The sequence below is a fragment of the Ostrinia nubilalis genome, chromosome 7 (genome assembly GCF_963855985.1).
Source record: "Ostrinia nubilalis chromosome 7, ilOstNubi1.1, whole genome shotgun sequence".
Classification (NCBI taxonomy): Eukaryota; Metazoa; Arthropoda; class Insecta; order Lepidoptera; family Crambidae; genus Ostrinia; species Ostrinia nubilalis.
Window position 1 is genome coordinate 15,397,631 of NC_087094.1, and position 27,986 is coordinate 15,425,616.

Here is a 27,986-nt window from a genome sequence, read left to right on the forward strand (position 1 = left end):
GATCATATTTAAAAAAAAATCGTTCGTTTCGTTTCAGCCAAATGACGTCCACTGCTGGACAAATGCCAAGGCTTTCCATAATAAACGGTAATGTGCAGCTCGTGTAAATAAATGCAACGCAAAAATAATTTACTTGACTGAATCTGAAACTTCCTTTAGATCAATCAAAGCATCATTTAGCCCAATAATTTAATGCGTCATAATCATAAACTAAAGTCCCAAGACTATGAGCCAGTGTGGTCACTCTAGCGAAAACAGGTAAATACCAGATAACTGCGCTCTAAGCCGCGGGTCGCGTGCGCACCTCATGTGTGACTGCGATGCACTTATTGATAAAGTTTTTACCGCCGCATTTAATGCATCATTTTCTAATATTAAGAGGTAAACAGCTTCGAGGTAAAATATTAGGTTATTAACTTCATTTATTGCAATATAATTTAAATAAAATCTGTGCAGGTAGTTTTAAGTTTAAATATTTTAACAAATCGTGAAATTAATTTTAAATGCGGGAAGCACCTGGAGGCGAGTAGGTCCGGTCATTGTAGAAATCCTTGGGGGAGGCCTTTGATCAGTAGTTGAAGTCATTCATCTGAACGAACGAATATGATGTAATAAAATGGTTATCTGACTAATGCGTTGAGGCGTGGGAAAAATATCTAACCTTTAAAATTACCCTACCTTACCCTGACAGTAAGGCTGGTTATAGTGTCACGCGGACTGTCAGTGGTGAGTGACTGAGTTTGTTGCGGCGCTTCTTCTCAGCACTTGCCAAATGTTGGTCTCGAAACGCTGGTAGGGCAAAAAGATTATGTGAAGGCTCCTTAAGAGCAAAACTTTAAAGTTTTTTTCTATTAATCTATTAAATTTTGTTTTAATATTTGACGATTTGTAAGCACAATTTTTTTAATAGTCCATGCAAAATTAAAGGAATTTTGACTTTGACTTTGAACTATATCCCTATTATCGCTCAGCTACGCGTCCCAAGCCTCGCACTACAAGTCATCCAAAGTTCGTGTGAATTGAATCCCGGATAATTTGTTACCGGGTCCGCAGAGATTGCTCCGGAATCCGGGTGTCTTCCACTTTGCCGACAACTGTGCACGACCTACTTTATTGAGTTCTTTTGTTTCATTTTGCGAATTGTCAGAACCAGGGAAAATTCTGATTGGATGTTTCACAGCACTCGGAGAAAAAACTTGACGTCTTTTGTTTATTACCAAAATGTACTCGTAACTATTTCTACACTACTTACTATACAATTTAATTGCAAAATCTATTAGTACCTACCTACCACCACCTATTATAATCCATTAGATTTTTAGTGGCCTTATTACAGAAAAGTTAAACACACGTTAAACATTTTCATACCAAAATATGACAACTTAAACAAGTTCAACGGGCGTTTAACTTTTTGTAATAAGCGTCGAATAATTTCTGGTTTAGGCATAGGTTTAGGAGTGATTTACCAACAATAGTGTTCAATACATACGTACCTCTGAAAAAATGTGACGGTTAGGTGTCCAGTTAGGTCCAATGATTTTGAAATTTGTATCCAGCTTCCCGGAACTGACAAAGAAAAATAAAGAAATTTAAATTAAAAAAAAAACTTTCCTTTCACTCAAAACCTAAGCAAAACGGATCGCTTACGGATTATAGCTGTAGTTCCTATACTACGAATTATGTTACTAAAATCATATTTATTTTGGATTATACCTACCTGCACGGTCCTAATTTATTAAGGTTGTTCAAGGCTGGCGGTTAAACCGCCACCCCTACTTAAGTAAGTCCAGAAGCTAAATAAATACTCATTAAGTCCGTACCTACATAATTACTAGTTACTTTCATGTCCCTATTTACTGAATAACATATAAATAAATAAATTAATAAAAAAAAACATCTCTTAGTTCAAAGAAAGAGTTCCTACATAAATTGGACCATTTACTTACAAAATACAGTATGATTACAGGGCTCTCGTCGTATACCTAAGTAAATATTATTATAGTAACATCAAAACGTTTTAATAATGTCAAGATAAATAAGTTGGTATTTTTAGGTTATTGACCTGTAAAGATAGTAGAAGTTGGTAAACACAAATAAATAAATAAAATACTCTGTTATTTTAACGCAGACTCGAGTCTACGTTTTTTATGGTTTTATAAAGACATCCCATAAAGATATTTAATTTAGTAAAGCATGTACCACATAATATAACATACCCTTAGAAGACCTACGTGTTATTGAGGTTAGTTGTTAGAGAAAAAATACTTTAAGGTTCGGTCAAACCAACGCGATCAGCCTGCGTGCGCGATGGCGATGGAGATCAATGCGTTTTATGTCTGATCGCCATCATGCACGCCGGCTGCACGCTTTGGTTTGGTCGGACCATAATCTGTTTAAACCTTATTTTGTCGGTAAATTGTTTTTAACTATTTAGTGCTAGTTTCAAACAGTGTGTAATTACAGACACAGTAATTTAAGTAATAGGTAACTTAGGAGAAAACACAGCAATGTAACATAATTTATGTGTACTGTATATTATTATTTTACTTAGGTATTTACTTTATGATGTCACACTGTAATAGATCATTCTAATTTATTTATTTCAATTAGGGAAGGATTAAGGTATGTTTGCGAGCACGTGCAAAAAACAGATGACGTGCAGAAATTCACGCGAGTATAGCCGCGGGCAAAGCTAGTATGAGATTTAATTTGACTATAAGATTGCATATAAGTTATGTTTAACTACGAGTAGGTACATACGTCTCTGAAAAAGTTGATAAATCTTTTTCTTGTGTTCTTCGTGCTCCGTATCTAAATCTGATAACGAACAGGCAATAAAAACAAGATAATTAACACATCTTTATTAGTTAAAAACGACAACACACACGTTTCGTATTTTACAATGTTTAATCACACTTTACCTACACATCCCACAATCTGCCTTCTCACTGAACTATTAAGGCACCAATGGACTTCTCAGGCTCATGGCAATACAGGAAATTAATTAAATTGCATTTATAAAAAAATAATAACATGTTTTCATTGCAAAAGACTTGATTTCTTCCATTGATGATTTATAGACTCAAATATTTTCAGGAGAACATTTCACAATGACTTTTAATTGATAACAATTCGCTTAGTTCCACAATAAACTAACTATTTACACACTTACTTTATTTATACATCTCACAAGCTTTAAATGAAATAGTAAGGAAAAAGGTTAAAGTGAACATATCAACATCGATTGACGAAATTTTACGGGGCAAGAATAATTTACTTAAAGGTAGGACTATAAAATTGGGCCAATAATGAAGATTGAAGAAGGAGTCTTTAGGAAAGCTTTTATTTACAAGTTTTTGATTACCCTGTAAAAGTGTACGAAAAAATTCGATTCTGGCCTATTGGATTACAAAATAAACAGTTTTTAATAGACTTTACTTTAAACACAGCTTAGTACACCAGTGCCTAAATTACCGAAGGAAAATTCGCATTAAGTAGGCAGTAATTATAATATAAAACGTAGTAATTTAAATATTCACTCAAACAAACATAAAAGTAAAGATTATGATGTCACATGATAACATTGAAAAAAGTACAACAATATTTACATAATAACTAATCACTCTGTACACGCAGTCGTACCGCTTCACGCATTATAAAACAAACTTTATTTCCCTTACTTTTAAAACTTAAATAACAATAATTAACCACGAAACTGCTCCGAAACATTAAAGCACCAAAAACTTTGGCAGCAGTCGACGGCTACGCGAACAAACCGACAAAGTAAAAAAACACTGAAGTCCAATCTCGTTCGTATACTTCACAAATGTCAGTAGTCGTTTAAAGCTCGTTGCACGTGTCTCTTAGAACTAAAAAGTCTTATATCTTTTCGTACTCAGCTCTGGGTCGCCGGTCGCACTGTATTTCACGTAAAAGCGCTGCAGGTTTCGTGCTTGCCACTTTTAGATCGCATTCGGTCATTTTATTGGAACGCAGAGCATTTTTATGCTCAAAGGCTTTTAAGGATAATTACTTACTGTAAATAAAAAATGGTGAGTGGAAAAACCCAATAATTAAGAATTAATAGCATAGTCAGCAAAAGATACTTTTTTAATGAAAAATTCAGCTCCGAAGCAGAGCTAAATAATACTTTGTACACTCTGAAAGCCTCATATTTTTTATTTTCTTTATATTACAGTTCAATAAAAAAGTAAAGATAGGTAGTTCTTATAGCGCAAAGGTATTGTTCTATGTATTTACAGCCTGCAGCGCTCTTAAGTGAGTCTAATATGGTCCCAAACACATCACTCATAGAGTGGTTGTGTCGGCGTAGTTCCTTTGGTCCCGGCCCGCGCCCAGGTGATGCGATACAGGAACTGGCTTCCTTCTTCGCCTGTTTCTATCACCTGTCAACAATACGATAGGTATAAATAATATTGTTATTTGAGTGCAAAGCAAATGAATATGAATGAAAATCATGAAGATGAAATAATTAAAGTAAAGAAAGGAAGAAAAAAAGAAAGAAAGAACGAAAAAAATGTGTACTTAGTTCAAAATCATGAGATCTTCTGGTACAGCTAATTTGGTGCTCCTGGGCTTACACATTTCTAAAAAAAAATCAGAACCAAAATTATTTGAACAACCAAATAAGAGAGCATTTGAAAACCAATATAAATTTAAAAAAATACGAACAGAATTGAAAATCTCTTCCTTTTGTTGAAGTCGGTTAAAAATGACGGTTTCGAGTCTCATCAGACAGCGTAACACCTTTATGAACATTAACGCCGGTATGAAACGATGCTTGCTTATGTGAAGCAGCAAATCTAACGCACAGCGTTGAATACAGCTCTGTGATTGGTTCATGATGTGTCACCTTGTGCGTCCACGCGCGTAATATGGGCGTAAAATACGTAGATTTTTGTATGTTATTCCACTGCCACTGACACGTTATCTCCAGATATGAAAATCAATTCCGCGTTTCCGCTGGAATGCATATCAATACCAAAAACATTCCACGTTCCATACGCACGAACTGGACCCATCAATAGTGGTCCTTATGCCCGAGGGAAAAAAGTTTATCCCCTTCAGTTACTCGACAAGTCACGTAACTGTTACCAATTTAGCTACGAATATTCTTTTTGCAAACTTCGTTATCACATAGGTAAGCTATTGTTATGTATAAGGCAGAATTGTGTAGAATGACACCATAATAAAATCAGTTTGGTACAGCTTCTAAAAAAATACACAGTTCTAGCACAGAAGACCCAATTAGTTTTTAATTTATCATTAATTAAATAAATAAATACAAATATGTTTTAGTAATCTTTAAAAATAATGTAAGACAATTTAATTGATTATTTCAATTCAAAAGTGTCATCATAGCTTGTCTTTGGCATACAAAATCACAAATAAAACAAAGTTTTTAGCCTAGGCGCAGACCACCGAATTTTAGTTGGCCGATAGTTGTGCCCGATTTTCGGGCCCAACTATCCGGAGATCGGGCTGTTGACCGATCAGTATGGAGATGTATGAAAGTGCGCACGTTACACCGATTTGGTACGAGTATCGTCCGATTTTTCATTCAAATTAGAATCGGGCCCAACTATAAGTCGGTGGTCTGCGCCTAGGCTTACAGCTTCTAAAAACGTAAGTTAATGGACTGGTGGTATCAGTTAGCCTTTATTATTACATTTAACCAGATAAAACAGAAGCAGACAAAAATATTGTATGCAGTTTAACAGAGTTCAACGTACAATTTGTAAGTAACAAGAGTGACATTTTACCTCAGATCATAGAAGGGAATAGATGTGAAACGGGGGCGTGGCGCGTGTCTCCGCGATATGCCCAGAAACGAACATCGGCCGCGTAGCTAGGTTAGTCGCGATTCAGTCGTACTAAGGAAATGTTCTCCGAATTTTTTGTATAATGCGTCGTTACGTGCAATAAAACAAGTGAAACGAAGAACTACAGGAACAATGGAGTCATTTACTACATGTAAGTATTGCAAATCCATTGGTATTTTGGTTATAAATAAAAAAAACTTAACATTTTTACGAACGAATTCAGTGCCGTAACAGTTACTGCGATATCGAAATCAGTGGTGATAAAAATTCTAACACACTTGTACATTGACGATTTAGTTAGCAACCACTTTATGTCATGCTCAACTACTGCGCGATGTATTTAATTTCTTCCGATATCCACTGTCGTGTGAAAATACACAGTACGGCCGCATGTGCCGGTCGTAACATAGTGCCGTGCTCGTGTTCTAATGCGGTTTCCTATTATCGATAAATAGAAGTAAATTATAATTTTCTATTTTGTAATTTTAAATAAAAAAATTATGTGTTACTTGCGATTATAAGATTTTACAAAAAAAATAATAACAGTAGAAGTAATTAGTAACTGTCAACTATGTAATTACTATAAGAGCTAGTTGAAAGCCTAATATAGGCATTATTTTTGATAAACATATGCGGTACGCAGATCGCCATAATTAATCCTTCAAGGCCCGCGAATCTAGACACAATAGATAATCAATTGTTATGACATTAATTAATGCCGTCTGGGACTCAAGCGGTTAAAAAGTAAATGCGTGATAGTAGTTAATAATAACGTATAATAATAAAAAGGTTTTCATACATAAGCATTTTGTGAAACCAGTTTCGAGCCTTGCCCCTAGCGATTTAAAGTATCGATATCTTGTCGACTTCATTTTATCTTTGTTCTCTCACTAGTTTTCAAAGTGTGCGTCACGTCATGCGGCCATTGATTGGCCATAAGGCACGCCTTCTGGCCAATCACAGCATTTTTAAGCCGGTTGCACATCGCACCCTTAGAATGAAAGTGACTTAACTCAAAATTCCTGTTACTCTCGATTTCACCATAAACTGACCTTATAAAGCATGCTCTATATCCCTGTATAGATAAAGTGACCTATCTCTTAGTAAAGGCAGAGCAACGCATACTTCGGTCTCTTTCACTAGTCCCGCTTTTCATGTATGCATAATGTGTGAAAGAGGCAGAACTAGTTTTACGTCGGCGGTGCTTGCGAGTGTACGTGTAAAACATTGGCGGATCTCGAATTGTATCTGTTTATTACAAAAATACTGTAAAGGCAGGCCTGGCTCACTCCGCGCGGTACATCCGATAATTACCTACAGCGAAGCGCCCCGCCGGCGGGTATTATATCAGTCGAGTGTCACGCGCGCACTCGTCAGGACGCTGGCGTGCGTTGTAGTATGATTATAATTCTATGATCGAAGTATTATTTAAATATGGACATAAAGAGAAAGAAATATTGTGCGGCGTTCGGGTGTTTAAATTCGAAAAGTAATCTACCGGATTTATCTTTTTTTTTCCGCTTCCCAAAGATGCTGAAAGGTATGTTGGCCATGTAGGTAATCAATAATTCTTAGGATAGTATAGGAACCTAACCTACTATGACTACTGCTCAGAATGCGTTCGTTCGTTTCAGCCAAATGACGTCCACTGCTGGACAAAGGCCTCTCCCAAGGTTTTCCATAATGAATGCATACTTACCTACATACGTACCTCATTACAAATAAGTAGATTAATTATTTTTTCACTAGACAGCAACCCTAACAGCGTAAGAAGAGTTCAGAGGCACGCGATAGAAAGAGACAAAACTTGTAGGTGAATAAAATTGTAGGTACGTAGTGCTGTGCGAGCTGAATTCCACTGTATCGCGTCGTAGCAAGACTCGCATTTATTTAAATCGTCTTGCGGAGTAATCCTTCTGTACCTGTACTATTACTTATTCTGTGGTAAAGGTAAGTTCATGATTTTTTTGTCATAAAGTGACCTTTTAATAAATAGGTCTGTATTTAAACTAAATAAGTTAGAGTATTCAGTGTTCATTTATGGATTCGGTCTGTTTAGTTAAAAATATAAATGAAGGATACACGACACTTTTACGAATAGGACTATTTATGACTGAACTAACCTAATTTAGTTTTGATATTTTTGATATTGCGCCTGTGTAGAAGAAAAAATAAAAAGGACCGATTAACATATTTTTGGAATATGTCGCTTTAATATAAAATTTGTTTAAGATATGTATAAAAGACAATGCCGGAAATTGGCGTCTTTTTTTTTTCGCGCGGCCATCGACCAAACCTTGGTTTTTGATTACAAAATAGTGTAATAAACCAAACTTACTATGACATGTATACCTCTAAACTCAGTCTGAAATGAGTTACGAGCATCAGAAGTTTGATGATTTTCATACTAGATTTGCTGTTTGCGCGCAAGTTTTGTAAGAAATTGCAACAAAATAATGACATTGTATGTGTAAACAAACAATACCATCCATTAAAGGATCCAGACATCAGTGTGCAGCAGAATCAGCGCAATAAAAAAATAGCGCAATATTTTGTTACAATTTCTTACAAAACTTGCGGGCAAAAAGCAAATCTAGTATGAAAATCATTAAACTTCTAATGCTCGTAACAGTCGTAACTCAGTTCAGACTGAGTTTAGAGGTATACATGCCATAGTAAGTTTGGTTTATTCCACTATTTTGTAATCAAAAAACAAAGTTTGGTCGATGGCCGCGCGAAAAAAAAAAAGACGCCACCTTCCATACAAAATCTGGCATTGCCATTTATGTACTTAAGAGTTTAATAAGTTGTGTTGTTTCAAACTTTACTTCACAAGTTTACTAGTAAACTAAGAGCTAGTGAACGCCAGACCTACGTCATTTTATAAAAGCTGAAAGTTTATCAGCGTATGCTCCCAATATAGGTTATAATGTTGGTGAATTATGAAGTTTGGGTCATCGTGGCTTTGGGAGCTTTAGAGCTACCCTAAAAAACTGTCTGGCAAGGAGTTGGAACTGTCAAAACTGTGTGAGTGTTGGGGAAAATATTTCTAATTATTGCCAAAATATTAAACAAAAAAAAATCAGATTTTATAGTATATCCTATATTGGGAGCATACGCTGACAAACTTTCAGCTTTTATAAAATGACGTAGGTCTGGCGTTCACTAGCTCTTACTCTATAGTCAAAATAACATCAAGACGAGTTAGTTCAAGATATGTTTAGTTTGATGGTAATAACACCTCCAAACATGCAAACTGATAATGAAAACAAAGACAGGGAGCTTTTTTTCCCTCGGGGATGACGGAGTCAAACAGCTTCTGAAGAGCCTTTAGTGCGGGCGCTCCACCTGCTTTCAGAAGCTCAGCCGTGATTCCATCATCACCCTGTACCTTGTTGTTTTTCAGGTGTTTAAGATCCATTCTAATCTCGCACAGACTGACGTCAGAGATATCGTATAGTGTCGGGTCAATCTAGCTCTTGGGTCTTCGGCTAGATTTGTGATCAGGTGTGCGTACACTCGTGATAATTTTCCGTAGAACCTCAACCTCTTCCAATATCTCAGGCCCCGACGAGATGACTCTGCTATCCTCGGTCTTCAGCTTGAGTCAGTTGGCTTTGGCCAACAGACAGATCTCTTGCTATAGAGCCCTTGTTACGCTCAGTCGCCTCTTTAATTGGGTCTGTATCAAATTGGCGTAGGTCGCGAGTTGAGTATACTTGCAGAACCAAGTTTCTTCTCTCTTCCATAAGTTGGTGAGGTCAGAGATCTTTTTGGTTCCTTTTGAACGACGGGTTTTAATGAACTTAGACCCAGTCGTTTGGACAATTCCTACGAACCTGTCATTGCATTCGTCCACATTTCCGTAGTCTCCTAGGCATTTGAAAAGATTTTGCAATTCGAGATAAAAGCTTTCGGGGTTTTGGAGCTGGATGAGCGCTAGGCAGAGCGAAGACTTCATCACCTTCATTGGATTCGCGGAAGATATCGTAGTCATGCTCGATGGCTTCTCGATGTATGAAGAGCTTCTCAACAAATGGTTCTTAAAATGAACATGGACAAGACAAAAATCATGTCAAATATCCGTGTTGTAACCCACACCTCTGAAAGTTAGAGACTACACTCGAAGTTGTTGACAATTAAGTGTACCTGGGACAATCCAGTTAGGTAGGTCCAACTTTGAGAAAGAGGTCAACCGTCGAATTCATCTCGGCTGTGCTGCGTTCGGGAAGCTTCGCAATATTCTCACGTCCAAAATGCCGCAGTGTCTCAAAACAAAAGTCTTTGACCAGTGTGTGTTGCCAGTGACAACTTAAGGATCTGAGACGTGGTCGCTTTCTATGGGCCTCATAAGAAGGCCCGAGGGCGATGGAGCGTGCTATTCTCGGAGTCTCCCTGCGCGATCGAATCAGAAATGAGAAGATCCGCAGAACCAAAGTGACATAGCACGCAGAATCGCTAAAATCATGTGGCAGTGGGCGGGGTACATAGCTCACAGAGTTGATGGGCCGCTGGGGCAAAAAAGTTCTCGAGTGGCGACCACGAGTTGGAAGACGTAGTGGCAGGCCCTCCACTAGGTGGATCGACGATCTGGTGAAGGTCGCGGGAGGTGCCTATGCGGGCGGCGCAGGACCGGTCGTTTTGGAAATCTTTGGAGTAGGCCTTTGTCCAGCAATAAGTAAACGTCATTCGGCTGAAACGAACGACTAAGAAGCAAACTATACCCTTGGGCTATACTTCGGTTAGTTTTTTTCATACAAAAAGGCTACCTTATAGCACCCAATATCTGAATGTGTCATTCAAATTATCCGAATTATCCAACACTGTCTTATTGCTCACCTACCTACACCAAGAAATCTTTCACCCAAAAAGTAGTTGGTAGTGTACATCGTATTGTAGTTAGTACCTAGATAATTATTTTTTTAGATTTGGTTAGGTACCTGACAGGTTAGAGCACTTGCCCCACCCTGCCCCACCGTGGCTACGCCCATGTTCACTACCTTATATTCACATAACATTAAGTAAGTAATGACTTATGTCAACAGATTCATTTGCAATATGCGTCATAAACAGACTTAATTAATAAAAAATCTCATCAGTTTCAAAAGTATTTTGTATTAAAGTGACCTAATTTAGAAGTATAGCCTGACCAGGAACATAAAAACCCTGGCATAGAGGCGCATCAATTGCATTTGATAGTGCAACACTGAGTACAGTCGTACCTGTGTTAAATTAATAGGCTAACTTTATGTATCAGGATTCAGGATTACGGGCTAATTTGATATTTTCATAAATTAACGAAAAAATATTATTATATGTAACCTGGTTTAAATAAATTAAATGAAACCATCAATCGAGCTAGTAGGATTTATTTTATTAATCATCAATAATCAAATTCAGTACTTGAATATTCAAATGCAATGTTTGCTCATGAACGCTTCAAACTCGGTACTTCTTTCCCAATTCCATAAAATTCAACACTTAGAAAGTGACAAAAAACTTTAAAATAGGTAGTTGACACAAACCACACCTAATTTTCATAGTGGACTGTACTATACGATAAACATGTCAGTCAATTTGACAACCTTTGTCGGAAACATTATTCAATGAAAATATTGTCCGAACCCTTAGTATTTCTCTTCGACAAATACTTTAACACATTGTGAACCACTTTTCCTTCACGACTATAAAAAGATTTTAGCAATTTAATTCACAAAATCAACCGCGCACATTTAAAATAAAGTTTGTTTACACTTTGACAGCAATAGACTGACATGCAAGGTGACATGTCATTGAAGTTTTCAGTTACTGTTGCCATCAGTTGCCATTAAAAGAAATTAGTACCATTAGTTTTCCGCAACATGGCGAGGGTTTTTATGTTCCTGGTCGGGCTATACTTTATATTTTATGTCAAAATATATACTAAATAAAGTATAATTACAAAAAATACTCTGCCAATGTTAACTCAAAAGGTTAATCAATAAATCTACTTAAAATCAATCAAATGCGACGGAACACGAAAGAGATATAGTAAAATGTATTCAAGACTACACTTTTTTGAAGACTTTCTTGTTCATTTACCACAAATTGCATTTTTTGGATTCGGTCACTTTCATTCTAAGGGTGCGACATGTTGTCGTAGACTCTCAGTCGCTTTGTTTTTACACAGTTGAATGTGTGTGTGGGAGCTGTGGTGGGGGAAATATGGGGACACTGGTTCTCGTTATAGTTACGCGCGACTTCATATCTATTCTCTTTCTATGATCTGAGCATTTTACATACATACATACACTCCCACTTAAGTTCATTTCGCTCCCTACTCTCGTACCGCACATCTTTTCAAAATTTAATTTCCTGCTCGCTTAATTCAATTGTATCGTAAGAAGTAATACCAAGGACATGACTTTATTAAAAAACGTTTTATTTTATTTCTCTCACATAAAAATAATTAACCAGTTTATGTTATTGAATAGGGAGCCGAGGTGAGTTGTAACAGGAGAGAGTTGTTGTGACACTGTCGAATTTTTGGAACTTGCTACTAGCTTGTAAAAGTGCGCGTTTTTTAGTTCAAGTTTCGAGTTAAAATATGCGCGCGGTTGCGAGCTCGCTGATAGATAATAGGTTTCCAAAAATTGACACTGTCACAACACAACTCTCCTGTTACAACTGTCCTCGGTCTCCCCTAATAGAATGAAAATGGCTGCGTTGGAAAGATAAAAATGTACATTTATTACAATGCAATGCAATTTTTCTGCATTCCAGGATGGGACAGGTTGGATTGCGTTTATACCAGAAGGAAATGTAAAATGTTTCCTCAATTTTCAGTGCAATTTCTCGGAAAGGTTCAAGTATGAGTATTGTGTTGGATTTATATTTGAGAAGAATTACACTTACATTATTTTTACATTGCTGATTTACAGATTTTCTTTGCTAGAGCCGGTATTAAGTATTAATTAACTACCAATTTTTATTAACGTAATACAATTAAAAAAAACGCGTCTTCTGTACCTAAATGTAGTCTGCAGAATTAATTGAACGTAGCAACAGAAGATGTGCATCCAGCAATTAATGCTAAGAAGGTGACAATCCAGTTACCGTCTACATGTTTAAGTAAATAAAACTAAAAAAAGATGAGGATGATGAGATATATGATTTTAAACTTTCGCGTACCATTTTGACTAAAATGGAGAAACACGGGTCTTAACGTGACATTATTTTATACAGGGTGAATTTGCAATGAGTGTCAAAATTTTTAGGAGCGACTCAGAATCAGTAAATTAATCGATTTACTTAAAAAACATATCATGTATATTTTTTCATATTAAAATACTTTAGTGGTACGATTTGTAGAGATTCGAAGCTAATTATGTACTTATAAAAATAAATAATACTATCAGTTCGCTTTAAGTTTGCCGCTGGCGATATGATGTCACTCGAAGGGAAGCGTCTATAACTTTGACAAACTATATTTAAAATATTTTTTATTTATTATTATTGATAAAAATTGTGTATTTGCGTAAAATAAGACACATTAATTGCGTTTAATCGCGGTTGGGGGAGGGGACGCGCATTCCACGGACCGGCAAACATAGCGCGTAGGGGTAGTACCTGCATAATTCGCTTCGGGTAGTTTATCTATCTACTTACAAATAACTTAAAATTACTTAAAATACTTATACAAAAATACTTGTTAGATACTGTTTGCAAAATCATCCTGCATGTTTAACTCATACAAAAATGTTAAATGAGACCCGTGTCGATATGATGAAGAATAGTGATGATAATGCTATTATTGTAACTAGAGTTACAATAATAAACAAAGTTCTTATTCTAATAAGTATTTTGAAGAAGCAATAAAGGACTTTATTATTATAACTTTGAGTTGTTTTAAATTCTCAGCATTTTATGCTGGTATTAATGTTATCCACGGGTCGAGACCAAGTGGATAGCATTGATATGATGTTTAATTTAGTACTCGTTATATGTGGAGCGCGCGTCGGCTAAAAATTTTCGGGTGATTCGGCATGAATTTAAAATAACAGCTTTCTGCATTAAGTGATATGAGTTGCTTTTTAATTTGAGGATGTCCAGGTTCTTTGTTAAGGATTTGGGTATTACGCCTGTTGTTGATAGTACCACAGAATAATAATAAGTACTACGTACAGAAGTTTTACTTCGCTAAGGTATTTAAAAAAATGTATGCTCAATGTCATTAACAATATGGTGTAATTTAGCCTGTCTCAAGAGTCAAGCACTATTTTGTTGACAAACGTCAGTGATCGGCACTGCGCCGAAGCTATAGGGCTGACTTCAGTAAAATGATGTGACGTGAGGTGCCAAATTGCGGAAAATGGCGGAGGAAATACGTGATTTAGCATGAATTATCATGAATAATATTAACTACTTATTTACCTCTCAGTGTCTTGAGGCAACTTAAAAAAGTACATTCTGTGTTTTTATTATTATTTAGGCACTTAAATACTGCACAGTATTTAGTAGGTTCCTACACCATTTTCTTTATTTTCTTCCATCATACACAAGAATACGCGTGCGTGAGTCAATGTTCGCTCGTATGTGAGGCCTTGTCGAATAGTATCCTGTAGGTGGGCCATCGTGCGTGTTTTGTTTTCGATGTAAACTCGCGGAGATGAACAGGCCTGATAGTACTATTATTATTATAAAATAGCTGACCTGTGTAACGGGGCGCAGCACGACGGGCGCGGGCAGCGCGGGGTGCCCGCTGCTTCCCAAAGCAGTACTTTGCGAGCCGCTGCTAAACACAATCCTCTCCTTCCAGCCCATCCAGCTCTGCGAATGAATTTTAATATTAGGGGGAACTACCCAAAAAATATATTATGCCTAGTTTGTACCAACAGCATCGATAGGCTAATACGCTAAAACAATGCCGAGGCTAAGTGGACACACCGTTATTTGGCTATAGCTAGATATTAAAACCTCACCCTTTATCATTATCATCATCTCAGCCATAGGACGTCCACCTCTGAACATAGGCCTCCCCCAATGCTTTCCATGTTGCCCAGTAGGTAGCGTCCAGCGCCTTCCTGCTACTTTTACGATGTCGTCGATCCACGTTGTGGGTGGACGTCCCACGCTGCGTAACCCTTACTTGCCACAAACAAATACGGAAAATTAGAATACAAACCTAACTTTCCGTGCAAGTTTGGACTTGTTACAATCTATAATATCTAAGTAACAGTTCTGCCTGCATGAAAATGTAATTTGACAAGTAATAACTCCAAAAAAATCTATGGAAGTTGCTGCTGCACACAGGTTAATGGAAAACGTCGTAAAGTTAGAAAAAAAACGTGCCAGTAGGGAACTTTCATGGTATGTTTAATTAATAAATGCCAGACGTTTTGGGAAGGCTTGATGTACAATCAATCATAACTTTATTGCCAAAGTTGCTTAGAATTTAATGTCAGTTTCGAGAAAGACACGGGGATTGACGACCGTATTCACAAACATTACTATGAGGTCTCACAGTGCGCGTGTGGATGCACAGGGTGACACATGAACCAATCACTAGAGCTCAGCGCTCTATTCAACGCTGTGCGTTCAATTCGCTGCTTCACTTGCTAGTATCGTTTGTGAATACGGGGGTGAAACTCTCAAATAAAAAAGAATTGCGTCAAACCACGTCAAACTAATTATCATTAAAGTCTAATTAATAAAAACAAAACGTGTAAAAAAATGTTAAACAAATGTTTCTATTTATCTGTACTGATAAAAGTTAGACATATAGCCTATTGAAGCCTTTTTTCATACAGTTTAATTTTAATTAGTTTGCATGTAGGTAGGTTGTATCTTATCAATGACGTCAATTGATGTCTGACGTTATTAAAGGTGAGATAAGTTTTGTCTGGGAATCCCTAATCATTCGTACCTACCTACGAGTATAGGTAATCTAGTACCTATTTGTATAAAATTAAGACTATCTCCTAAACTAAGCAAAATCGTAGAACATACATGGGGGTGACATGGACACATCTTGATTAAGGAATTTAAATGTTAGCTTTGAACGTCAACTCAATGGCCACCCTGTATAAAAGTTTATTTTTCGCCTTGTTCTAGTTCTGTTATCATCAATGGTATCTAAAGTTACTTACTTAATGCACATTTTTTTATTTGATGCTCTACTACTAACTAGGTAGGTACTATTAAATATGCCAGTAAGTCGGTAGCGATTCTTCAAATATCGCTACCACGTGGCATATTTTGTAAAGACAGGGAGGGTCCCTGTTCAAGGAGATTTTATTTCAGGGAATGTCAATTGACGCGTGTTGGCTTCCTAAGATAAACATCGTTGAAAGGAAAGCATTTTAGTCGACACAAACGATTCGCTAAGTGCCTCGTGTTCAGCTGGGGAGTGAAAACGTAGGAATTTTTCCTATAAAATAGAATACCTGTGCTTACGCTGAAACACGTAGCGACGGCGAAGTGACAATACCTAACTAACATTTCTTAAGAAATCGATTTTCTTAATACAATAGGCTTAAAATTTAATTTCGCGTGGACTTTTTCCATTCGAAATTTTTCTCCTAACTGATATTTCTTATTAGATACCTTTGTGGAAATAGCTGTTATTTGCGCAAGTAATATTTACGTATTTTTTTATATCTCCTGAAAACCAAAAAGATAAATGCAGAGAGGTATTGTCAATTCACCGTCGATAGGGAGGCTAACGATATGTAAAACAATAGGTCATTCCATTAATCACCTTTTGTTTTAAATTCTAGTAATTAATGTAGTAATTTTAGTTTTTAAGTCATTTTAAGTTAATGTAATAATATGGTACCTACTTATATATCTTAAATATTATTATATATAATATATTTAGGATGTATATTCAAGTGCCCTGAAAAGGACCTACATACGTTCTGATTCTTTGTAAAAGCGTTATATAATTTTTTCTTGCCTTGGTTTTCTTTAATAAGACATTGTTCTCTCCGCAGTATAAATGTAAGCGTCAGTTTCTTGTATAAAAGAAAGTTTTTAACATTGAGTACAATGGTTCTACAAATGGAACCTCGTGAACACAATGGCCACTGAAACCATCTCATTGGATATTTATGACTTCAGTTTTTCCTTTTAAAATAGTTTAAAGTAACCTGAAGTATGAAATTGTATACAGCAGGTAGTTAAGTAAATGAAAAGTAAATGAAGTTTACATTTAAAAAAGTATAGACACATTTTTATCGAAAATAAATGTATGCTTAATAAACATGTTGTATTCATTCCAATATTAAAATATTATTTTACACGAGTAAAATATCACTAAGGCCCAGAACAGACGGTGAAACGCAACTGCAACGAAACTGCAACTGCTAGTTACTTTTGAGTTGCATCTAAGTTTCTGCCATAGCGTCCGTTGAGAGACCACACATGACGCGACCAGTTTGAAACTTTCAGTTTCAGTTTCATTCATCAGAATCATCAGAAAGTTGCAGTTTCGTTGCAGTTGCGTTTCACCGTCTGTTCTGGGCCTTAGTCTATCAGTTTAATACAATATGTTATGAAGGCCCAATCCAATTTAAAAGTTTTAATTAACTAGCATGAGCGAGTGGATCAAAAATATCCTGTAAAAAGTCTATTTATTTGAGTAATCAAAATCACGTCGCTCTAATAGAACAGGGTTTTTAAATGCTGTATCGTTAAAATCAGTTTGTACTGCTCGAAAATGTGTAATTGAATACATATAAAACTAAATTTATTGGCTTTACCTTGCAGTGGGACAGGTGGATATCAGTTTGTGTATTTGTTATGCATGCACGCACACAAACGTTTTTCAACTTCTGTCTATTTAATTCCTTCTCTTCTTTTTGTTTTGATAATGTTAGTCAGATACTAGATTCAATTTTTTGCTTTTTTCTACGTCCCATAACTAGGTACCTCATTAATAAAGATGAAGTTTTGCATAACTTCCTAGTGAAGACCTGGTATGCTGTAGCATATTTTATGTATCTTAATAGGCATAGAAGCTTGTCTCTACGAAATAATTTTATCATAAAAATAAAGATAGTCATGACAATTTTTGTTCTTCTTTTGAACCAAAAAGCTGTAGATACAAAAGCCTCCCAAGGATTTAATTTTATAATTATTATAAGGAAAGTAATAAGTCTTCAGACATACCTGTGCGTCCAGTGTGGCTGCCCCTTACTATACAGGCTGTAACGTCCTGGCTTGAAGGTGGTGGAGTGGCTTGCTTACACTCGGACTTCTCAGAAAAACATCCCCTGAAATACTAAATACCATTAAAGTTGTTCGTTTGTAGCTGCAATGCAGTATAATAATACTGAGAGCATTGGAAAATAATTTGGAAAAAAACGTGAAAATTCTAATCATTTAGAGTGTATAATGTGGAAAATTTTAGTTGTGTTATGTAACTACAACGTGAAATGGGAAAGAATATCAAAGCTAAACGATATGTAATATTTGGATACACTTTCATTGGAAATTTGCGTGGGGATCGTTTACGCGTAAAAAAATAAAACCATAACTACTTTGTGGTATTATTATCGTCCCCGAAAAGGCGCCTAAACGACAGTAAGCCAAATTACGCGGGAAGATAAGACGTATCATACATTTTGCCACCCCTGCGGTAACTGATTATTTCCTTTTCCTTCTGCTATCCGTATTCCGTGCCTAACCATCTTTTAGTTTGTTTTCCCCATAAATTGTAAATTACTATTACGTAAAGATAAAATTAATTGTATACAAAAGCTTAATAATTATAAACTTTATTAATTTATAACTGTAAAGAACATTGAACTTTTAGGCTACTTTTAAAACGATTTATCAATTTAACGAGCCTCAACTTCAGAAAGCGAGGTTGCTTTTATTGAAAATAAGAAGTTTATTTGGAAAAGAAACATTCAAATAACGATGTTGTATTGAATTAAGGGACACATTTAAAATACATTTGAAAGGAAAAAGTATCAAATGCGTAGGTCTGCGGACAAAATATGAATAGGTATATTCTTAGAATAAAAATTCGATTTTCTACTCTAATGAGACGAAGGTAAAGGTTCGAAATATGCACGGAAATCGGTATGTGGAATTCGAATAAAAAGTAATGAAAGTCGCAGGTGTTCCAAGAATATAATAACGGATTTCGCACTGGTAAGCGGAATAGCCAGAAATTTTCAAAGTCGGTTTCGAAAATAATAAGATAAGCATTTTCACGCAAAACCCAGTTTCGCAAATTCGTTTTATTTAAATTAAAGTTTGCTGAGTAAATATTTGCCAAAACTTGAGCGTTTATTAAATGTAAGAGAGTGAATAACGAATAATTAATCGAGTATCTATTTCCATAATTATTATCCCATTAATAGTTCAAAAACTTCACTTCAATTGCTTAATCAATTTCCGGGAGTGACGTGCTGACAGACCTCTTCCTTCTCAGAACCATTATCCATAACATGCTTCGAGATACCACCATTAAGTAGTTCACATACCGATTATCCACTATTCGTTACCAATGTCGAGTATTTTGCCAGATCATCGGTAATTCGCAAGCAAAGGGTGGGATTTCCTACGTCATTACTCCCAAACACAAAGCCTTAAGGCTTAAACCACAAGTGAATAAGCATCTATAGAATAAGGTTGATTCAAAGATCGCATCTTCCACACCCTTCGGGTTAGATTGTTATCAAGAGCGAACCCATTCATATGAGGAAATGGAGTTAACGCAAACATTAATTTGGAGTTTACGTCTTGGGAGGAAGAACGTGTTGCTTACTTGAACAGTAAAAGGAAATTATACTTTGTTTACTTTGAATTACCCTGTATAATGTAAAACCGAATGTCATTAACCTATAAAGATATGTGTGTAGGGTAAGCTATGTGTAGGGTAAGTTTGACTGGGCGTTTCATTTCAAAATTATGCCACGATTTCGACTTGAAAAGTATGACTACGATATGCGATTCAAATACACAGGAAATGTAATAACTGCCTTAAAATGCAATAAGCTAGATCTACAACCATCCCAGGGATACGTGGCTTGACTTGTAATGCGAAAAGTATGCATACTGAATGCAGTTTTGCCATTACACTCTCATATCGGATACGATATCGCAAATCTAATGGAATATTTACTGGAAATAAATTTTTATTAATATCTGAATGGCCCCAATCATTTATACCAGAATTTAAAAAATATTAAAAACAAGTGAAAATACCAAGAACGAACCCTTTACGAAAAAGATTTAATACTGTTATGTAGATACAAGCACCCTCCGTGGGATATCCGTGGGAGGACAAGAGCTGATAAGTTAAGAATTTAATTTGAATATTATTACATTGTAGCCACCAACGCTTTCTTGGTGACGTATTGTCATGATTACAGTCTGACCTTTATAGGACGTAAATATAACAATAAATTACTTTTCAATTGTAGACGCATCATATTCATAAATGCCTGTTTATGAAAGGGCTAGTTTAAATTGTTACAATATTATAATGTCCTCATAGTTCACCAGAAGCTGGCAGGCAAATATTGATTAAGTTAGTTTGAATTGGCTCATTTATTACATATCGTAGAAATAAAATATTATTTAACTTGTTAAAGGTTATTCGAGCTGAACTTGACAGTTTTTTTGAACACATTACTACTTTGCTTAGAAAATGACAAAAAAAAGTTTAAATCCCATGCGTGTAATAAGCTGTCATCAACTGCAATTTATGCACGTTCTTATGCCTTCGCAATTATGGCGCAATCATAGGCAAATGACAGGTCGCGGGACCAATGACAGTCCGCGCGCCGCGAATGGCCGCGATGGCGATCTGCACACGTTGGTGTGGTTCAAGCATTAATAACAAAAATACCTGAACAGCTTGCAGGTCTTGAAGAGCGTGATGAAGGCCTGCCTGAACTTGCGGTTCATGAAGCAGTAAGTGATAGGGTTGCAGCAGGACGAGCAGTAGGCTAGCAGTTGTAGCAGAACCACACCCTTGGAGCCGATGTACTGGTACAACTCCTCGGGGTAGAATAAGTAGATCTACAAGAGATTTTGGGTTTTATTTTGGAAATGATAAGTATACGAGTATAACGCCCGTATTCACAAACATTACTATGAGGTCTCACAGTGCGCGTTGATGTACAGGGTGACATACAAACCAATCACAGAGCTCTCTTCGACGTTTGTAAATACGGGCGTAAGACTCGAGTGCTCACTATTATGTTTCCAGAATGAGCGTTTATTGACATGGCTTGAATCCAGCTGGGACGATAGAATTTTGTCGCTTAATGAAAATCATATCGATTTTAGACGACCAATGTGCGTAAGAAAGTTGGTTTAGGATCTAAAATCGATATAATTATGTTGACTTGTACAGATGACTGCACATTTGGTTAACACTGTGAGACATTGAGATTGTAATAGGCTCTATCTTAAAACAACGATTATTTTAGTTACTTGTCTGAGGTGCTATTAATTGTAAATGTAAGACAGAACCATTTGTTAACGAATCTCTACAGTTTAAAATCAGCTTTACAGTGTTAACGAGGCTATTTACTATTGCAAGTCTGCTATTTATTTGTAGTCAGGATTTACATTGTAACTGCCAATAAAATCCTTATAGATTGGGTTTTATTGGAGAGAGAAAATTAAACTGTCATTAGACCCGGGCCGGACCCGTTTAACGTATCCGATCGAGACTCAATTCGAGTATGTCACGTGTTCAACGTACAGTCAAGAATATAAATAACGCACTTTACTCACATTTGCTACATAACAACATTTGCTGCAAGTAAATATCAGAAAAAAAAGTGTTTTTACCCACAAGTAAAATAATAAATAACTCGCAATCTTAATAATCACAACAATTAAAAATATTTCAAAGTATAGACTTCAGAGAGTAAAATTATGAGGATGACAAAAGGCAAACATCGAACAAAAAGTACAGAAAATTATAATTTACAAATAAGATAAATATTGTTATCATTACTTTCAGCTCCATTCGAATTGCTCTGAATAGGCTTAAATTACCTACTGAAACGACGCCGTCACAAAATTGATATTTTGTCGCGATGTTAGGCAAATATCGTTTAGTTTATTGGCTGAAATGAAATGGAATTGATATTCAGGTTGTCATTTGTTTATTATAAAGCATTCAATTTTGAGAATCTTATCACTTAGCAATATTACGAGTACATCAAATTGGTGTATTTTCAGTCACTTTAATATATTATGTTAAATGTTCGGTATTGCTGCATGTTTTCAGATTTGATATTAAAAGCTAACTAATTTACAAGTTTTTCCGTTATTTGAATTTTGTTTGTTGATAATTTTATGAAATTAAAAATCTTTCAAAACTCCTCCAGTACAAGATCATCTACGCCTTAGAATGTTGCCTTTCAAAAACAAAGTATTTTCTAGGTAAGTAAAAAGTAATAAGGTTATGTTTTCTACATACATATTTGGCTGAAAAAATGTTTTTTGATCCTCACTTAAATTATACAGTTCCTTGATTTTTTGCCCGCGATTAAGGCAAGAAAAGGTCCAATTATGTTTTCACCCAAAACTTTATGAAGCGATGAAATCACGTTCCAAGGGGCATCGTCAACAACGGGGACCCCGGGGTCGATTATACGAAAAATAATCCGGTTGAGGTCGCTAAGGTCGCAAGTAAAGTTCGCCAAACTTTTTGGATGAGGAGAGATAGTGCGGGATTGGATGCGCAAATAAATTGGTTTCCCTCAGGACTGCTGTCACCTATTTCGATTTGTTTTTAGATCCATTTTCACTGGGGCACAAGTTTTAATTTTGCAGGTCGATGATTTGAAATCAAAAATATTCCCTTTGATACTTACTGTGTTTATCACGTGCAGTGGAGTCCAACAAATGAAGAATTCGAGTATAATGACGAACAGCATTCGTATTACCTGTAACAAAAAAAAACATTTCAGTATTTACCACGTCTAGGAGTTTTATGCCCGTTTTCACCATCAATCCCTAATTTTTAAGTGACCACTAGTAATACATAACAGGAATTTGGATTTCACAGGGGTCACTTAAAATTTTTAGATTGATGGTGAAAACAGGCAGTATAAACATCAATATTTCACAATATTTATTTTTCTTCAATAAAGACTACCGTATTTGCTCTCAACGGTTTATCAGAAAGAGAATGCTACAGTTAATTTTCAACACAATTAAAAAACTCAGCATATAAACTCAAAATTTATTAGAGGAAATTTTCCATGGTGGTAAGTTGACTCATTGGCGAGTGGCGACCGTACTTCAATGTTGAGTGTCCTTATAATTCTTCCGATAAAGACAGTTCCTGGAATAAATTTGCTCAGCAATTTTTTTTATGTTTTCGACTGTAAAAATTACGATAAGCTTAATTATACAGAATGACAATATAAAGGCCAATTTCTGGTAAAGCACAAGAAAATATTTATTGAAATTGAAAGTTTCGACCCAGTTTCGGTCTTTACAAATGCAATATTAAATTGAACAGGTAGGATAAGCTATCAAATTTCCATCAATGAATGCTTTCGCACAGTATTTAATTGATTCAACTTTAATTGCTTTACGTTAATTAGTTTAAACATTGAGGACATTAATTGGTTAACGTCCACACAACACCAGGAAATAATTACTACCAACGAATTTGCTTTGAGAAAACTGGCCAATTTCGAGTCGGACTCTCGCATGATGGATTCTGTACTATGTCCTTCAGGTGGAATACTATGCACTGTATCTATGTATTCTTATCGACATAATAATAATTGTTAAAAGCAAATGATATAAACGAAAACAAACGACACCAAAAAACTTTTCTTCTTCTATAATAACTTCTTTTATTCCAATGTTTTATTGAGCGACAACACAAATAATCTTTTTTGTTTTTCTTGACAGACAAGAGTAGATATTAATAAAGAAATCATAATTATTATCTGCAATATCTGAGCTCCTTTAATAATCCGACCTATCAATGTGCAAGATCATAGTCATCTTGTGACAGCTGAAATTTCATCAAAGTCTTTGCCTTCTAACATCAAAGCTACGAGCTTTTGTGAGATAATATTGCCCGAGGTATTGTTTACGAGTCAATGCGACAATCAAAGATCCAAAGACTTACTGTCTCAAAGAGATTTGCGCATTTTACATCAATAATAACGAATTTTCAAAGTTCAAGGACCTAGTTGCCTAACTTATCCGTCAGAAAAACAATCTCTTAAATGCTTTCAGATACCGTTATTATTCTTGTACATACTGTTATATCTTTTTTATGCCAGGAAACTATAGGTATAGACAAGGGTAAGTTAATCGTTTCAAGTTCAATCCAGTTCCGGACACGATTTGCGCATCTCTAGTATCTTCTCTTCTTGACGTGACGACAACAAACCTACACAGCGTCAACCCAAAACTCCGCCACAAGAGTGGCGTTGTCAGTTCATTAAATCTTCCTGCGTGCAGTTGTTTGGGCACGCAGGGCACGACATCATGTGCTTCGTCGATTGGGGAACAAAACTACACTTGCACTCCAAGTTTGATCTCTAGTATGATGCTTAATAATTTGTCAACCTGGATGCGGCCAGGTCAAAAGGTATACAGCCCGCATAATGTGTAATTACTTTGACCTGACCGCAAACCGCATTCAGTGGCAAATCCTTTAATCAGGAACCGATAACTGGTCGTAAATTCTACTTATTACCAACCGGGCGATTAAACCTTTGCTTATTAATTTTGCCGGCAATCATCTACGCTCTAATACTCCCGTAATTTTTAAGGGCCAGGTTTTCACGGGGTAATTGGTTGTTCTGTGTGCTACGATATACGGTATACAGCTCATAAAGTATGCCGCTACGACCGTAATACCCGCTTAATGTATTATTGTACAGGCCGTTTAGGAAAATTCTCAGAACGTCGTAAACAGAGCTGTATTTCACACCTCTATATGTTGTGTAGCGATGTAGCATGTGCTCATGATAAAGAGTTGAATAAGCTTACGATCCAAAATTAATATAAATCGAAAGCTTTTAAGGAATGTTTTTATTTTTATTTCCTCTGATAATAACCCAGTTAGAATTCTTCATCTTGTCGTGTCGATAACAAACCTACATAGTGTCAGCCCAAAACTACGCCACAAGAGTGGCGTTGTCAGTAGCCTTCAATAAGTCTTCCTGCGTCGACTGGGGAACAAAATCGCATTTGAACTTCATGTCGAGTCGACAGCACATCATGCTAAACTCTATTCTGAGGGTAAATGTATTTTCTTTCTTTCTTTCTACACCCTGTGGCATTTTAACTCTTTGTAACAAAAATGTGTATTCTGACTGATGTGCAGGTACTTAGGTACACGTCACTAGAAGGAAATATATTTGTTAGATTTTATTATCATAATTTGAAGACATAAAACATACACAGGAAATCCCCATTTATGTTGCTAAAGCTCTTTTTTACGTTTTACTTTAATGTGTAAATACTGAAACGTTGGAATTTGAATATTCAGATTCAAATACATAGTTCTTTTGTTGCCAGACCGACCAGATTTCCCATTTTTTTGGGTGAAAACCCGACAAAACGGATAACAAGAAAGAGGGTGTCCATTACAATTCACAAGAAATAAACGATTACTATGACCCTTTACTGAAGAGTGTGTTACTACGACGTTTTATTCTGCAAAATATCTATTTCATTTAGATAGTAACAAAACTATTTAACTTTTCTTTCAAAATATTCATAATAACAAGTGTTTTTAAGGGACAGTGTATAACAATAACAAAAAAAGGAACTTTGATCATTGACCTAGGTCTAGGTGTCCTGTAAGTAAGTCAGCCTGTGGATAACCAGATAATTATCTATGTAATTACCTAGTAATTTTGTCCCGTAAACGAACCTTTTTATATCCATTGATATTTTTCTCCATGGGCAACATAACCTAAGTGAGCATACTTTTGAGGCTCTCTCATTCAGTAACAATTTTAGCGCTTTTCACAAATTGGTCTTACACGTTTTATTAATTGCAATACAAAATGTTGTGTTTTCAATATGAAAAATTATCTCTCTCATATAAATCCAGCAAGTCTGATCAAAGTCAGTGTAACAGGATTGTCTATTGCTTTACAAAACTTTGCATATTAAGCTCGGGTGGATAAAGGCACATAGCTCACTCATAGCTCATAGCCCGCGATTGGTCCCCAAAAAAGGTTCACTCAGAAAATGTGAATATTTCCGGGATGAAAGTCACAACTGATGTTTATTTTGGGAACAGTGTAGTCTTTGATTTGCGAAAACATGTACGCGGAAGGATGGAATTAATTAACGTTAGAGCAATAATATTCCTAGTACGAACGTTTATATTATATTATTGTTACGGAGAATTGTGTATGGGTAAATAAAATTAGTATCATCGTTCTCGGAAAGACAAGAGTAAATTACCTCTATTTTATTAGTTTTGCCATTGTCATGCCTGATTGTTGTTAAAACGATTTTCTTACCTATGTTATTTACCAATTTTGTCAAAATAACGCAAACATAAAAGTTCACAATATTCCATATCAAGTAATAAGAGTCAGCGATTTGTTGTGCATTTGTATTAGTTACAATAAATTCTACAGAATCACCTTGTTGAACAGCTTTTGTATCGGCAGTTAGAGGTAAGATGTCCAGTTCCTATGTGGTTAACACCCGTATTCACACGATGCTTGCAAGGGAAGCAGCAAATCAAACGCACAGCGTTGAATAGACCCTGTGCGTTCACGCGCACTATGAGACCTTTCCAATTAGTAAACCTTTGGCCTAATCAAGACTTTCAATCAAGTGAGATGAACCAAGAGTAACACAAAATTAAAGTATAAAAAGTTGTTTCTGGTTGAAAGCGAATTTTGAAAATTTTTCTTTTGAAGTTTCAGCCGAATGACGTCCACTGCTGGACAAAGGCCTCCCGCAAGGAATTTTTTTAAGATTTAGTAATTACACAAATTACTAATAGTCTCGTAAGCCCCTCGTACTAAGCTAATAAATATGCTTGTGTCACGAGTGGGCTCACCACAATAGTCGAGCGGCGGCGGGGACCGAACCCGCGTTCCCCGGATCACGAGTCGGCCAGTCCTACCCCTTCACCGTTCGGCTATCGTAGCTTTAAATCAAATCTATTTCCACAAAGACTGACACGAACTAACGAACTTTTGAAGTATACTCACTTTTCTCTTGGCCTCGATGCTCTTGTCGATGTGTGTGGAGCGGATGGCGTGGCGGAACTCCAGATCCACAGAATGCATGCAGTATGACTGGGTGCTCTTCGTCTCCACGTCAGATTTGTCGTCCATTTCCTGGTGACAAACACACATGGTCAATAACAAGTCGTCTACATATTCTCATAATCATCATCATCATCATTTCAGCCATAGGACGTCCACTGCTGAACATAGGCCTCCCCCAATGATTTCCACAATGGCCGGTTGGTGGCGGCCTGCGTCCAGCGCCTTCCCCCTACACAAGTATTCTATTATGCAAAAAAGAGGAATATTTTAACATTAGGGCTCTTCAACCAGTCTACCTACATAATTTGTGAAAGAATTTGATGGCATAATAAATAATAATGATACTTCAAACACCTTAATTTTATTAGAGTTGTGTGTTATTTAGAGTATAATATGAACTTATTTAACCTAAAACAAACATATTTGTTGAGGAATTATAATTTAACTTCGACCTACGCGGACGTATTGAGGTAGGTTATTATAATTAATCGTTTAAAAGCCTGCAGGTTCGAGTTGGGTTTAGTCTAATATCACGTAGAAAATTATTTTGATTTTGAATTTTAATAGCACAAAAAGTTACTCGTATATTAGCAAGTTTTAAAAGCCGACATCGTTAGGTATTTTTTTAAACAGGACAACTGAAAATTGGACATGCTTTTTAGTAAATGAATATTATTTTGTATACTATTATTGTTCAACACATTAATACGTTTATCTTTTTTCTATTGTTGATTGCAGTATCAATCGACCGGTAAGATATTATTGATAAAACAGACACGTTATCACTTTGGGTGGGATAAAGCAATTTATTTCAAGCTCAGGATCACTTCGATTCATCATCATTTCAACCATAGGACGTCCTCTGCTGAACATAGGCCTCCCCCAATGATTTCCACAATGGCCGGGT

General features: G+C 36.1%; 1 protein-coding gene across 1 annotated transcript in view; it reads right to left on the reverse strand.

The window, feature by feature from the left end:
- Window positions 1-4,225: 4,225 nt before the first annotated feature.
- Window positions 4,226-27,986, reverse strand: part of LOC135073390 (cholecystokinin receptor type A-like) — an 80,097-nt gene continuing 56,336 nt past the window's right edge. Inside the window, exons 7-12 of the mRNA XM_063967549.1 lie at window positions 27,020-27,148; window positions 22,676-22,747; window positions 20,689-20,861; window positions 17,994-18,097; window positions 14,535-14,651; window positions 4,226-4,406 (exon numbers count right to left, since the gene is read on the reverse strand). Of these exons, the coding sequence (XP_063823619.1) occupies window positions 14,617-14,651; window positions 17,994-18,097; window positions 20,689-20,861; window positions 22,676-22,747; window positions 27,020-27,148 (513 nt within the window). The 3' untranslated portion in view covers window positions 4,226-4,406; window positions 14,535-14,616. The remainder of the gene's footprint in view (window positions 4,407-14,534; window positions 14,652-17,993; window positions 18,098-20,688; window positions 20,862-22,675; window positions 22,748-27,019; window positions 27,149-27,986) is intronic.